The 15,996-nt window shown below is 43.5% G+C and overlaps 2 protein-coding genes across 3 annotated transcripts in view; both read right to left on the reverse strand.

The window, feature by feature from the left end:
- Positions 1-15,996, reverse strand: part of ADCY1 (adenylate cyclase 1) — a 498,640-nt gene that overhangs the window by 307,687 nt on the left and 174,957 nt on the right. The window lies entirely within an intron of this gene.
- CCDC201 (coiled-coil domain containing 201) lies at positions 10,585-12,128 on the reverse strand. The gene is made up of 2 exons (XM_049823761.1): positions 11,580-12,128; positions 10,585-10,671 (listed from the first exon to the last, which is right to left on the reverse strand). Exons 1-2 carry the CDS (start codon positions 12,126-12,128, stop codon positions 10,585-10,587), a joined length of 636 nt encoding a protein of 211 aa, XP_049679718.1.

Consider the following 15,996-nt stretch of genomic DNA (forward strand, 5'->3'; position numbering starts at 1 on the left):
AAACCTCGAAAACTGCTAAAGCAGACTTTGTGAGCAGATGTTCTTCTGCACAAAAGGTAGACCCATAAAAATCAGTCCCTTCGTATTTCATTTATACAAAAGTAATGAACATACGTTAGAACAGGTTATGATAACTTAGGACGGTATGAATCAACAAGGCAATGCTTTTGTATAGGCCGTGGGGCGTCGATGAAGTGAAAGCAGTGTATATGCTTATGTAGGCACTGTGTAGGCTCTGTTTGATGTAATACTACAACTCATCCACCAATCTCCATCTCTGACCCTGACATTGCTTTAAAGAACACAAACAGATAAGAGTCAGGAGGTTAGAAACATCCGTGATGTAAAGTTGTGTTTACTGAAGGCTTTTGATGGTAAGTTTTAGGTGTTCCAACTGTTGTCCCCCAGTTTGAACCACTTGTCGAAAGACACCACATGAATCCTGGGCAAGGGTTACTTTTCTACAAGCCTTTTCCCATTGGTCCCTTAATAATTCTTAGCCAATGACCTCATTTTGCATGTTAAATAAAGTTTGGGATTTTAAACATTTTTTTTCTTTAAAGCCACATGGAGTGACTCGTAGAACATAAAGTTTTATATAAGTTTGTGTAAAAGTGATCTTTATCCTCTAATCACCTAAAGTTCAAGTGACTTGCCAGATAATTTCCTGCCGGGACCGATTGTCTCAATATGTTTAAAAAAAAACCCCAAACAACCACTGGAATATCCTCATTCTAATTCTTTAGGTAAGAAACTAATCCTGAATTGTAACCTTAATATCCAAAACTACTATGTGAGACACACGCATACGGCATCAGGCATGCGAAGAGAAACAGCTATGACTGATTGAAATACAAAAACCCTAGGTTCTTCTCTGTCGCTTATCCCCTATCGAAAAGGCTTTATTTCAGCTCTATGGATTTTTAGGAATTTTTCATCCAAGTAGTTGATGGTGCTTAGATTACTGATGAATAATTTGATTCAAGCATTCATTGATTGTTTGTTGTCGCTTTGTGGCAATGACATGGATGCCATTTGGTATTATTTTTCTATTCTGGTTGAGTAAGCATGGCTTTTAGAATTAGATTCTGGATGCAGATAATGAGGTGTTCCAAGTTTGTGATCCGTTAACTTTTGCAGACCGACTTTTGCTATTTTTTTCCCCCAGCAATAAGTTTTGCTAGAATGTGGAAAATATTTTAGAAATACCTAAAACTGCAGAAACTCTAGTAAGAGAAGAAAAGTGAGAGGCTGTCACATGGCGAGACTAGCTAGGGAAGGCTGTGGACTTTCTGCATCAAAGCATAAGTCATCAGGTTCAAAAAAAGAGAGGAAAAAGTAATTTATTTCCTCGGTGGCGCTCAAAGCGTTTGGGCGCTGAGTAAAATGCCTTGTTCACAACGTAGTGCGTGCATAGACCAGCCAGATGATTATTTTCTAGCAAGACAGGTTAAAGTAAGTCCTTTAGTCATCCTACCGCGGGCCAGCTGCTCCATGCGGTGATGGCTCAAGTGTGAGTTTGCTTAGCTGGGGAAATGAGCCAGCAACACTTTGACTTACTGTGGTACGACAAAGCTGAAAGCACGCTGCAGAGCGCGAGTTCCTCTGCGGAGCGTTAATGTACAAAAGCTCCTGCTTCACCCCTCCTGCTGCCCTCATCGCTAACAGCATCACTAACCCCAGGCAGGGCTATTCCCGGGGACCAGCCATGGAAGTAAAGGCTTTTCAGTGCCTACCAGAGCGAGCGATAGCTTAGCAGGGGCTTCAAAAAATGTAAATGGTGCTTTTAGCGCTGGCTCCAGGCACCTAAACTAGCATCAGCTGTTTAAATCTCTTTGTATTCTCCAGCCAGCGTGTCTCTCCGGGCCCAGAAAGAGAAAAGAGCACCCGCCGGCAGGTGATGTGCCCTCCACCGCAGTCCGCCAGGGCTGTGGGCACTGGTCTCCAGCCTTCACCACTGTTAGGCTGACTTTCTTAAGTGGTTGCTGTCTTATCCTGATAAAGGAAAGGTAAATTCCCCAGAGATTTACTCTAAAAGCCATTTAAATGTAGTTAGGCCTTTCAAATATGTATTAAGGCATCTGATGTGAAGGACTGTTTGAGACAGTAACAGAAAGCTCCTGCTTACTTGAATGTCACACGCCTTAAATGCCAGGACGCACATGAAACTCCCCTTCCCTCCCCAAACTCATACACGGCTTTCCAGGAACCAGCCTTTCCCCTTGCAGTAGGGAGACAAGTAGGCAGTACTGACGGAGAAAAAAGTGAGATCCAGCCCCAGACCAGGGGCGTCATAGTCACGTCACAGCCCGGTGGACAACTCGGGGGGCAAGGTGTCCGTGGGACAACAGCCAACAATAATCCATTTATATTGGCATAGACCTCATCAAACGCGACAGTGGCTATTCTCCTTCGCAGTAGAGAGGCTGGATTTTTGAAGGAGCTTACTGCTAACCCAAAAACGGAGGGGAGGCAGTTTCAAGTTCCTGCGCTTTTATTCTGAGGCTTCAAGAAGGCTTTTCTCCTCTCTGAGTATATTTGGCTGTTAGTACTAGAACCTAAAATGCTGTTCTTTCATCTTTTTATCCTCTTAAAAATGCTAATAAAAATAGGAATAAGTCAAGAAGTCCATTTTCTCTGGTTATCCGTCCTATGAAGTGAGAAGCCAAAACTGGGGGACAAACACGCCCGAACTGAGCGTACCGGGGGAACAGGGGCTGGGCTGCAGGAGGCAGCAGCCTGGAATTCTCAGCAAGCCAGCAAGAGGGCTGTTACTGACAGCGAAATGGTACGCTGTTAAAACAGGAGAGCACATTTCTCTGGATCATTTACGATCATCTTCCACTCTTAGGCTGTTCACTTCTGCTGTTCTTACACAAGTAAAACGTTTTGCCTGGCTGCTTTTGTCAAGAAATCTGTTCCTGCCTTTTGTCCTGGGGCATTTCTGATTTCAGCAATGTCACTGCTACCAATTATTATTATAATATTGTTGCTAGCAATAACAAGAGTACTTTTTTTTCGGGTTTCAGAGCCTCTACTGTTTCCCCAGAGGACGGGAGACCAGAGTCTGGGACTGCAGTCAGTTCTGGAGGGCTTGAGGCTTGCGCGGAGAACTGAAACCAGGTAAGCTGCTGCCGCCAGGATTCAGGGCTGCCTGAGCTACTCAGACACCTCCACCGTGGAACTAGTGCCCGACAGTTATCAAGCGTGAAAGCTTTGGATGCTCACTGCAGCCTTAACCTACCCGTACTTACTATTTCAAACTCTTTGCAGGGGATCCACGGTGAGGTGTAGGCAAGTTCACGCTGCCCAGAGGGAGGAAGATGCTCAGAGGTGCTGGCCTCTGCCCGCGACCCCCGGACCTTCTGGTGTGCAGGGAGCGGGGCTGGCTTTCTCTGCGAAGAGGTAGGAGAACAGCACGAGGAGCAAAGTAACTGTGAGGCACAACACCCTCGTCCAGGCAGGTCACCCTGCGTGGCACCTACTCCTGGGCGAATGCACCTCAGCAAGCGTTTTGGAGAAAGCTGAAGCTGCTAACTCTACTTGTCAGCAGTTTAAAGGCTCCTTGAAGGAGAGCGCTTTTTGAAAATAGAGACATGAAGGGGTTAATCCTGCCTGTTATTATATCAAAATCACACTGGAGATAAGATTGAATGTCACACGAGTATTTGCCTGACCTACTGTATAAATAATCTCTGCCATCAAACACAGAGATCACACAGAGTTACTGGATTAAAAAAAAAATCAATATAATTAATGTATAATGAAACAAAGCAAAAAGCCAAGATTAGATTGTCAAGGCACTTTCTTACAGATGAAAGCAGAGTGCCTCTCTACAAATAGGAATTCGACTGCATTCAATAAATCTCTGTGATTTTGCCTTCTGTAGCAGAGATACGTGGAAAAGAATAAACCTTCTAGTGACCCACAGCTTGGTGATGAGGGGTCAGTTATAAAAACTAAGGCAGACACGGAGAAGAATTATTAGATGTCTCAAAAGCTTTGCTCTCATGAAATCTGATTAATGGAGCTGTTGTAGAAATGCTTGTATGTGTAACTATAAAAGTAAGACTTTCTTTTTTTTGTGGTTGTTGCTGTTCTTATTACCATCAGTGACGGGTTGACCATGACACGGTCAACATGCAAAAATAAACAACTCCCCCAACACTACCGCCTTTTTAATGTAGTTTTCTACATTTTCATATATAGCACTTCCCCCCTCCCCCGCTCTGATTTGATAATTTTCTCAAAGATATCTTTCTAGTGAAAACAGGCTTTACAGACTTATTAAGTATATGCAAAAAAATACACCTTTTAAAATATCAGTTCTAGTCTTATTTAACTCCACTGATTTTGCATTCTGAGAAACTGGAATGGCCAATCCACCTTTTAGGTGTCATAAATCTGCTATTGTGTTTTTGCTTGCCTTGTTCATCTCTTCTTCAAGTGTAGTCATCACAGGCTTTTCATTTCGCCAGTCTCATGGAAGAGCTTTGCTCTGTGTTTTCTTTTCTTGAATCAATTTTTATCATCACCCAGTTGTGGCCAAAACCGCTCACCGGCTACTGAATATGCTAGTCAGGGTCAGGATACACTATTGATTTGTATGCTTGCATCATAACCTTTGTAGTAGAATTTCTAATCCTACGGTCTCAGTGGACTTTTTCTCAGCTAGCCAGGGGCGTTCAGGATGCCAAACAGCACTTCTTTCTCTACCATCCCAGTTCCACCCCTTCTTTCTTCCCTCTAGCATAGTTACAATTATAACATGTATCCGCGTTAGCATATGTGTTGTAATTAAAAGTTTTCGATTGCAATTTTAAGCCTTCCGTCTAATTGGCATGCCTTCCCTCCCACAGTGGCAAAGCCTGTTGGTGTTGTTGAGCTACGGTTTGTGCAGGTTTTGGGGTTTTGTGTGTTTTTTTCTTAGAGAGGAGCAACAAGTGCTAAAGCACCCCTCTCCTTTGTACGAATACTCTCACGCAGCACCGGTGTGATTTAATCGCGTGCTGTATGATGCAACAAATTGCTCAGTGCTCTCTTGGCTGGGAAGTATACTTTGAAACCCATTTTACCTAGGCATCTTGTAAGTGCTTTTTTGGACCCAGTTTCTCTCCCGGTAAATTTGTCAGCAGTACGCTGCCCATACTTTCTTTCCTATACCTGAATTCACATCACCTTTCTATACTAGGAAGTTGGATTATTCCATTTCTAGGAAGAGAACCTTTGTTTTCCTATTCTAGAGGTATGAGATATTTCTTTTTCCCTTTCATTGCTGGCATCTCCTCTTTAGGAGAAGGTGTAAGACGTAAGCTTTAGGAGGCTTACGGTGTCTGCCAGTAGAAGGTGGCCATTTCAGGGGACAAACCTGCAATGACATGAAGAGCTGAAAGCAGAAGCCAGTTAGAAGAGGACATACGTGTGGAGCTAGGAAAGGCCAAAAGGATGAAATGGAGGACAACAAAAGGGATCAAAATGGCAGCAACAGGAAGAAGCAGAAAATATATGATTTCTTTTTTTCTTTTTTCGCTCCCTGGGAGTAATGAAGGATGTTTTTCCCCTTCCTCTTTCCATTTCTTCAATAAAAATGAATTAAACTAGACCACCTTCCCCCCCTCCCCCCCCCAAACCTTCAAGAAATAAAATACCACAGATGCAGGACAGTGAGTCACTGACCTATGATGCAAGTTCAATCTTCTTTTTTAATGAATACTTAGGCAAAGTGGAACAACTTTGACAGGTAAAACTTAAAAGCCCTGACTGCCAGCAAGTCTAGAGATGGTGATCACTGCCTTGTGACCTAGGACGCTTGGTTTCAAGGTCCTGTCTCAGATGAGAAGGGGATTGGAAATGTCGTCTTCCCGGAGTTTTTTCCTGTGGGCTGCTGAAACTAAAGGCAGATAGATCTACCTCGTGTCTGGCTGGTGTCTGCCACACACCTGCTGCACACAGGTCCCATTTCAGGGTGGAGGGGTGGGACTGGTGCCGTGAGACCACGTGCGTGGGCAGACCCAGGAGGTTGGCAACCAGGAGCTGCTGTCAAGCTCTACAGGGGGTTTGCACGTCCATTGGGACTGACTGCACCATCAAACAAAATTTCATTGTATAGGGGCATTAGGTACCTATAGAGCAGTACAAGGGCTGACCAGCAGATCGGACTTTTCGGGGGGGTTGGGGGGGGGGGGGGCAGTGGGTAGGTCCTAGGTGCGGTCCTAGGATCTGTGCCTAGGTCTAGCTTTTAATAACATTTGAAAATGTTGCCCAATAGCTTCAACTGGTCCAACTTTCCTAGGTGCTGCTAGGCTCAGTCAAAACTTCAGTATGTTTGTTCCTCTTTTTTCTGTTAAGTTGGAAGCATTGAGGAGTGAGCTGTTTTAATAGGCATTGTGGACAGCAATGACAGATGGAGCTTAGGGAGACTTCTGTGCTTGTATGCCCTGTAGAACAAAACATACTGGAGTACAGGTCAGTGATACTGCTGTGTGATGTATTACTCAGGGTTTTGTCCATAGCAGGAATGTAACTGTGTTGTGATTTAGAGAAAAAATAAAATAATCTGTTTTTGTTTAAGAGTTTTCTACTTTTCCTAGTTATCCTAAAATTGTTCAGCTATGATCAGCACCGAAGTAACTTAGTTACCAGTTCTGTGTTATTTAAATCTGAAATATGTTAAATATGTGTGCTAAACATTTTTTTCTTCAATCTGGCCTCCTACGGCAGCACTGCAGCTGGGCAGAGCACTCCCAGCTCTGTCAACAGGAGTGTTACCATTGCTTCAGTGGGAACAAGGCCGAGCTCATAAATCCAGGGTGAAGACACTTCTGTCTCTTCCCTCTGTTCTTGGTAGTGTTTTCGTTCTTCCCCATCCAACATCACGCTTAGTCACCATCAGCAGGTAGATTGTGTAATATCCGCTCATAGACAAGTGTACTGAAAACAGTTCCCTAGGTCAAGGTCATAGCTTAGCTCCTACAGGAAAAATACGGCCCTAAAAGAACAGCCTCGGTGGGAAGGCTGCTCTGAACTTACAAACACGTCCAGTGTTGCATTTGAAAGCCAGGACAAGAGCAAGGCTCAAGAACCTGTTGCAACTCTGGTTCACGTTCATCCACGCAGAAAAAGGGCTTTTTATTTTAATCATCCACGCAGAAAAAGGGCTTTTTATTTCAGAAAACGTGATGCCTTGGGGGTTTTCTTCTCCTAAGAATCTGGTGTCCATAGTCCCTAATCTTTTCCAGCTTCAACACCTGCAATCCATACTTAAGGTCACTGATAATTAGAGAGGCCTGTTGTTTTGAGGTGTTGGATTCTAGGCTGCTTTTAAGTTTCGGGTTTTTTGTACTGTGGTGATACTGCAGTATAAATATCCATAAAGGAACTTTGCACATGAAGAGTTGCTAACCAAACAGTAATTTGCCATTGTTGCCACTAGAGGATGGACATTAAACAACATTGGAACCGCATACTACTAGTGCCTTTCTTAAAGCCTATTCTTTTCAAAGTGTATGTGCATACTGTAACAGAAAACTAGCTGGATCATTAAACTTAAACCTTAAGCTCCAGCAGACTTGGGAGTCTACTGGAGAAACAAATGAAAGTGCAAACCCTGAAAACAAAAGAAATACTAGGGTTTTTTTCCTTTTTGTCCCAATGGATATACTTATCTGTGAAGTGCAATAATAGCAGTGTGGTTTTGTATCTGTAGTTTGATGTATGTAGTTTCATATTCCCTAAGATCCTGGCTTTTAAAAATTAGAGATGAGCCTTTCTTTGGGAACATCATTCATTAGGGGTTAACATGCAGTTTAGTACTATATAGGTCTGGCTGAATTCCCTTGGTATGCTAACTTATAATTAACAATAATACTGTTGATGTAGAGTATCAGACACATTTCAGAAACCCCCTGAAGCACCAATTAAGTCTATTAATATTTTCTCATGAAAGGCTATCAAAGCAATATTGTGACTTTTGCAAATTCGTGTGCACCTAAATTACTGCGAGATAAGTGCTATGCAGTCTTTTGTATTTCTTTTTAAACATTCCAGTCAGAGGAAATAGAAGTAGTTTCCAAAATCCTGAAAGCCTTCAGTTTTTGCATCTGCCTGTCTGATACGGCTTCAGGACTTGCGAAGACCAAGTCAAAGTCAATTCTGCGTTACCGCTCCGGGCAATTTGTTTCCCGCCACCGAGGAAAGTCTCTGGGATTTTATTGGCACCAACTAGTTCCATGAATCTGGCACGACAGCAGCCTTGTTCCCTGGAAAACTTTCCCAGCATTTACTGTATCCTGAATCTTAGAAAGTTTTGCGTTGCACTTGGCACAAACCCAAAGACCTCTTAGATGTTAAGCACCCATATTCCCTGGATTCCTCTTGCATTTGATGTAGCCTGAAGCAGGGCCTGAGAAGGACTTTCCCAGCAACTACATCCCTGGCCTGCTAAGGGCTAGGAACTTGGTCCAACTGGCCTTTAATGACCTTTCCACTTGGCCTAGCATCATGGAGGGGGTCAACCTAAGTAGACAAAGGCACTTCAGGGGTCTGACAGCTGAGTCCGAGTTTGGGTGGCAGACTGACATCAGGTACTGGAGGGTATCAGATCAGCTATCAGATGGGCAAGGAACCCAGCAGCGAAGAGCAGGCACAGAAGACAGAAGACTCCTGTGTCTTCTCAGGATGGAAGCTGCTAGAGGCCAGATTGGAGAAGACATTAGATAGAGACCTTTGAAGACCAGGGAACTGGATGGGCTCAGGCAGGAGCCAAGAGTGACTTTGAGAGGTGAGTGGGAGAGAGAAAAGCAGAAGCAGTATCAAGACTCGCCGAGACCAGGATGAGAAGCCTGAAGAAGGAACAAGTGGAACTGGCTATCTGGGAAGGTACAAATAAACAAGAGACAGAACTGGGTCATTTGGATTAAGCACTGGGTCATGCGGCCAGACTAATCTGTGCTTGTCCCAGGGGTAGAGGAGGGTTTTACGCTAACCTTGCACTTGCCTGATGTTAGTTCAGCCCCTGGCACAAATCATAGATGCTGATGAAATGCCTGCAAGCTCAAGGGGAATAGCAGCACATCTGCAGCCATGCCTATTTTATCTCAAAAGCAGCTTGTGATCTACATCGGCCAGCAGCTCCCTGGTTGCCAGAGGAACCTGTGGAGGCCAGACAAGCAGCCTGGGTAACACACACAAACAAATACCAGAACATTAACTAAACATCAAACCGAGTAAGCATGCCTTGGCTGGTGACCCGAGGGGCAACCATCGCCCCACTGCCTGGCTACCACAGAAAGCCAGGTCTGAGGACAAGGCTGTTCTCCTGAGAAACTCTGAAGAGTTTCACTTCAGGAATCATTAGCATAAACATCCTAATTCCTTTTAAATCCTGAGAGAGGTTGTAAAACCACAACGCTGCTCACATTTTTGAGCGTAACACAGCTGCTATTGGTTAGCCTGTCTCATAATGTTGGCTTGGGCCATGCTTCTGTTTCTCTGCCATCTTGGACATGAGCTAATGCAAGCTTCAATGTGTAAGAAGGAAATGAAAAAGCTTCCCTTGCCTCCATCCTTAATTTGCGGCTTCTTTTGAACAGGACCTCTCCCCTTTGGAGTAATTAGATAGGACCTGGGACAGGCTGAAAAATCAGTATAGCCACACAAATGCAGGGATATGTGTGGGCATGCAGTAAATCCATTCTGGATCCCTGTTGGTGACACCCCATAGATCACTTAGAAGTGTTAAGCTCTGCCTAAAGATTAAGTAGCAGGCAGCGGTAGGAACCAACATGAGCCTTATGCTTTTCGCATCACTTCTTAACCAGTACTTCAGAAAGAGTTGCTCTGAGCTAAATTGCCATTTTGCCACTACAGCTGTCAGGGAAGACACCCTTCTTCCCCTCCATGCAGCAGCTCCAGAGAAAAACAGAAACCCCATAACCCCTCAGAGCACAGAGTTGAGCGTTAAGGATCTCCAGTGCAACAGTGAGGTGCATTTACAGTCCAGGCCTGGGGCAAACTCATTTTGAGCCAAAACTTCAAAACAAACTCTTATTAATTAGTAATCTCTACAGGGTGGCCTCCCTCCTTGGTGCCTCTCACTATTTCCTCATCTCCCCAGCTAGCAGCAAAAACATTCCCGATTGCATCAGTTTTGATTACTCTTTAGATGAGGAGATTCTCCTTTGGCTAACCAGGATTACGCTCTTCTGTGGCCACTAGGACTTTGTCACTTAAGGAACATCAGCCGCCCTACAAGATTTGAATGCTACACAAAAGAGTACGGTCAGGAAGAGCTGTGGCAGGATGAAGAACGATTCTTGCACAAAGTTGTCCCTCCCTTCTTTGTTCCAGGCCTTCAGCCATTATGAATTAACATTGGCTGTCATGTAGAGGCATTTCTTAATTTGTACCGGACTCCTCCTAGATTTAAGAGGCAAAAAGAATCATAAAACCAAACAAACAACAAAAGAAGAACATTTTTGAAGGAAAGAGGAAGTCTAACAGACACTATAGTCAGGTGTGCGATTTATTGGAACCAGCTATTCCCACAAGAAGGGTGTGATGGCACCAATTCCATAAGTAGTTCAATCAAGCTTCTTCAATTGTCAGTTCGTGTTCAGTTGCTTCTTCAATGTTTTTAAGTTGACGCAGCACCCATTCTCTTTCTTTCTTTCTCTGTTATAGAAAAGAAATACTAGTCAACCTAATCCATTCAGATATCACCTGCTTTAACAACCAACCAACATACACAAAGGCATTATGAGCTCAACTGGAAGTTTTCACTTGTTTTAAGCTAAGAAGGCTTTACTGTCAGAGCGGGCAAGTTTTCCTGCATTTCCAACATATCCATGAACAATAAGGTACAGGGCAAAAAACCAAACCAGAACAGAATGCGATGGCTTCACATTGACGGGACAGCCTTCAGAGTCTAACTCTGCTGCCTCCCTATCCTTTCCATGGGCTTTCCACAGGGCCCTTGCCAATAAACAGAGTTCTAGGAAATTGAGTTCTTGTGCTCCACAGAACCACAGAACAGAAGAATAGAGACCGGCATAAGGTCCATTAATCTAAACTGTCCCCAGGAAACCCTACACTAATTGAAAGACTGCACACAAGACCCTATTTGCAATGACTGGCATTTTCTTTTTTATAAAGCACTACTATTTGGGTTAAACAAGGAAAGAAGTAGATTATTTGTTTCTCCAGTTTTAGTTAACTTGCCAACATTAAGAAACTTGAAAAAAAAAAAAAATCACTGATTCCTACCCATTCTTACATTTCTCCTAAAGAAAGATATATTAAAAAAATGTACTTTTGCACTAGTGTACACTAGTCATGCAAGCTCACAAGCTGAAGCAAGTACTAGTTTGGAACACTGCATCCCATCCAGTCTGTGATTAGGAATGATACCACAGAGTCTAGCAGGTTATGACCCAATTCATAAATACAAGTTCCCACTGATAAAGCTGTGGAGTTGTTCCGTAACTAAAACATTCTCACATTATTAGAAAGATCTGTATATATTCAGCATTGGTAGGAAGTTGTATAGCTTATCTGTTTCATAACTAAGGGAAAGCCATTACCATGAGAGCTTTATCAGTTTTCTTCTTTCTGGTTTTTACTATCGGGATATCTTTTATCCCTGGTATTCCCGTAACAAGCCACGAAGGTCCGCTCTTGGGAGTTACTGCAGCCTCCTCAGATGCTTTGGTGGGAGCCTGAGCTTCCGCGTTTGGTACAACCTTGTCGCTTGGCTCTTCATTTGATTCCTCAGAGGCCAACACCGTGGAAAGCCTCCTTCTAGAAAATACAACCTGAGAGCTTTGGCTTATCTCTTTGGTTAAGTCTTGCGAGCCAAACGGTGTTGAAAGCCTCTTCGGGGACATAACGGGGATGTATGCTTCAACACTTACTAATGATACTTGAGCTAATGATCTACTTAGATTCGATTTTGGCATTGGAGATCCATAAACTCTCTTGCTGACATTTTGGTCCTTGATTGACTGATTTGTCAGATCTGTAAGAGATGGCATTGTTCTTGAAAGCATTGAGTCCACTGGAGTGCTGTGTTTCACCATTCGTTTTTTCAGAGATCTTTTAACATTCAGGAAAGAATCTTCTTCCTCTGACATCTTGAAGTCAGGTTTATTGCCTTAAGAAAGTAAGAAGAGAAAATTGTGTCTCTGCTCACACAGCAAGAGGTGCCACGTAAGGTGTCAGCTGCTGCAAAGACAAATAGGTGTTCCTATTTTCATGTCTGCATTCTCCCTTTACATGGAATTTATCCTTTGTATACATCAGTGGTCTTCAAGGGTTTGAGCCACGTTGAAAACAGAACATTAGAAGACAGCTTGTCACACATACAACACTTACTCCTGTCCCACCCCTCAGCATGTGGAGCTCCACATATACTAGAATTTCTTTTAAGATATCTCATTAATTGCAACATCATTAAGACAGTGTTTTATCGTTCAGAGTATACAAATAATATACTTTCAGGGTTACAGCCGCTAACACTGGGTAGGTAGATGAAAACAGTTAGATACCGGCGGGATTACCACAGTGCAGCAAAAATTCAAGTGCTCTAGGGATGTGCAAAGTTCTGGATTCAAGCAAGCATCTCTCAGTCCAATTGCCATTTTGTTTCTCTTATTTTCTTAAAAGGGGGGTCACAAACCTCTCATTCCCTCCTACTTGTTTGGCATTTGGCTTATTGCTGCTGATCCTAAACCATGCTCTGTGCAAGTCCGTTTTCAACTGAATTTACAACAAGGTTGCAAGGTTGATTTTGTTAGTAGCATTTCCCCTACTCATTTGCCAACCCCCAACAAAAAGGAACTTGACTTCTTACACGTGGAGAAGCCACAAGATAAATATATCCAGTTTAAGATATATTTAAGATAAATATCTGAATTAGATGAGCAGTTAAGTACTTTAGTAACTGTTGAACTCTTTGCTTTCATGAGGCAGTTCAGCTATTTCATGCAGGTTGATTGCATGAAGCTCATCAAGGGGAAATATGTTTTAAGTGCCCATATTCTAAGCCCTATAGATCAAAGGCCTTGGTGGGGGCTGGTAGGACAATGGGACTACAGTGAAGGGGGCACAGGAGGACAGGGAGATATGTTTGTTGAAGCAAAAGGCATCAGCTCTCCCTTCCTTGTCAAGGTGTTGCACCTGTGTAGGGGCAGAGTTTCTAAAGGGGAGGCAAGAGGTGGAGCACTGACTCTTCAGTGCAGCAAGAGTCAGGTGTTTTGTGGTGTTTGGTTTTTTTTTTCCCTTGGAGAGAAGGGAGGAAAAAGGAATCCCATTATCACTTTTATTTGGGTACCCATTTCTTCCCTCACTTCTTAGCAGTGCTAGCTCGTGTGACAGTATAAGCAGCACTCAGCCTGTAGACACTGCCTTTTTCCTTTCCTGCTCAGCCAGCTTGACTTCCCTTAGTCTTTATCACAGGAGCTTACCGTCAGTAAGCTTGCATGATTAAACTTAGATAGGGAATAAGAAGGAGTTTGCAACCACTACCCCCCCCCCCCCGCCCCAAGCCCATCCTCAGCTACACGTTTTGATGCCTTCCCCTCACTCATTAAAGTTAAGATGACCAATTAAAAGCTATTTTTTTATTTAAAGTTAGTTTTTAAAGAATATAATATAATAATATATTTTATATATATTATTTTAATATATATTATTTCAAAGAATATAATATAATAAGAACCAGAGCTTCTGAGGAAAACAACAACATGTGTTTTTTTTTCTTTCACACTTCTCTGTGCTTTAGAGACACATATATACCAGCAACAACATTTTTCTGTTCAGTTGTTTTAATAACACCATTATGAATAAAGGAGGGGAGAAGTCTAAAAGCAATAGAGAAGGATCAACCATTTAAGAATGCCAGAGTCTACTATGGAGAATGCATCTTGCAGCAAATTTGAGAAAAGAAACCACACTTACCAGACCTAGCAGGTTCTACCTGATGTCTTCCTCTGCTTCTCAGGCGATCTGGCTTCAGGTGCTACTTCGCTTCTTATAGCCCTGCTAGCCTCCCAACAGCCTTTGCTGCAGACACTCTCTAAATCACACATTTGGCATTTTTTTAGGAGTTTCAGCAGTGCTGCTAACCAAATAAACTACTAAATAGAAATCTAGGATGAATTAATCATAGGAAAATGGGCTAGCTAACTTATCTATGTGCTGTGTTTATTGCTATTTAATCTCTGCTGCTTGCTGCCTATTTGAATCACAAAAACACATCTAGTGGTTAATTGGCTCCACATGGCTGCTTAAGGCACATTGAGGAGCTGTCAGAATGTGGATGTGTGTTGATGGATGGATGGATGTTGATGCAGTATATCCGTTCCCATCCTGATTTTATTTTCTCACTGCTTCTCTTGCCCAAGAAATAAATGAGAAGACAAATGTTAAATCTGCCACGAAAAAGTTCTTCTTTTAGGAAAATAGGTAGTGAGAATAAACGGAAGGTTATCTCGCTGCAGTCTGAATTTCACGGCGTTTGCAGCTAACAACTGTGGAAATGGCAGCTTTTTATCTTGAAGCAAGTGGTTTCAAAATCTCAGCTCTTAGATGAGAATTGCATTGGTCTGAAATGGTGCAGCTCAGGTGGAGGACTGTAATTTTTGTCGACGGAGAAAAGCAGCGGGGCCGCACCAGCCCTGCCGAATTGCAAGCCAGCTCTGTGGTGGGTGACAGTGGTGGGTGCTGCGATCACAACGCTGCAGGGCAAGCACAGGCACGAGGGAGCATGGGCGCAAATATTGGGGGAGCCCCTTTGGACAAAGCGTGACCTGTGGACCTTTAAAATCTAAGCTGATCAGACAGACCTAATTTGAGGGCTTTATGCGGGTGACCTGAGGTTGTGGAGCGCATCTAGCGCAGACAGAGGGGCGAAGGGCTGATCTCGCCGGGGTTTGAACTTGTGGTTCCAGGGAGTCTGGGCATTTCAAACCTAATCATAAACCACCCTCTCTTGCCACATTAATAATTGCACTATGGATAGGGAATTGGAGCTACCAGTTCAATATTTACGAATAACAGTCTGTCAGTATATGAGGAAAGTTGCTAGGTTTAAATTATGTGCCCCTAAGGAACTGAAAGAGAGCTTGAGAAATGGAGGCACTTTACAATCACATGGATTGCACGAGTAAACATCCTGGAAATAAATAGTCTGTCCAGGATAAGCTATTTATTTCCTATACTCCCAGAGGAGGTTCGTACAGGAATATTTTGAGAACTAAACAAAAACTATTTTGAGCTATTTGTGGCTGGGCAAAAAAAAAAAACACAAAAAAAACCCAAAATCTCAGTCCTTTATAAACATAGAAGAGGCTAGACCAACCCTTACCTCATTTTGAATATTAGTAGTTAGTTTTCAAACTAGTGGCCTTGTGGCTTGGTGCGCAAACCCACCAGGTCAGCCATACGGTACCTCGCAGAGCTCGGCAAGCCAGGTCCTTATATAGCACAGAGCGGAGAGCGGTGTCTTGCCGTAGCGTTGCGATGTTTGCCCTGTCCTGCTGTGTCAGTGGGACATCATATCGCCTCTCCCGGCGAGGCAGTGATGCAAAGCACGCTGCGCAGCCTGAACCTGTGCGAGAAGCTTTTTGGTGGCTCGGAGCAAACCTGACGTCCTCTCGCTGGACCCCTTCAGACACGTCTGGCCTTGGCTTCCAGCTTGTGCTTTGCCCTCCTCACCACGCCTGCCCTCACTTTCTAGCGTATCCTTTTCGCGGCATCTCACAGTCCACCAGGGCTGTCCGTCGCTGCATCATCTTTGTGCCTGCCTTCCATGGTCTTTTCCTACAAAGGTCTTAAAAAATAACCTCCCCCTTTCCTGCAAAACCATTACTTGCCATTTCCTCGAGTTCCTTGCCAAATGTCCTCGAGATATAAATTAGGAGATTTGCAAGTTGTTCTCACTCTTAGCCATGGTTTCTTTTGTGTCCTACATATTTAGCTTTTTATGAAGCGGTGGCAGGA

This window comes from Accipiter gentilis, chromosome 20, assembly GCF_929443795.1.
Source record: "Accipiter gentilis chromosome 20, bAccGen1.1, whole genome shotgun sequence".
In the NCBI taxonomy this organism is placed as follows: domain Eukaryota; kingdom Metazoa; phylum Chordata; class Aves; order Accipitriformes; family Accipitridae; genus Astur; species Astur gentilis.

What these genes read in the sequence shown, in the direction of transcription:
- CCDC201 (XM_049823761.1), bottom strand. Translation starts at nt 12,128, where the DNA reads ATGTCAGAGGAAGAAGATTCTTTCCTGAATGTTAAAAGATCTCTGAAA. An exon ending in AAACTGATAAAGCTCTCATG is followed by an intron (nt 10,672 to 11,579) that starts GTAATGGCTTTC and finishes TTTCTATAACAG; the next exon opens with AGAAAGAAAGAAAGAGAATG.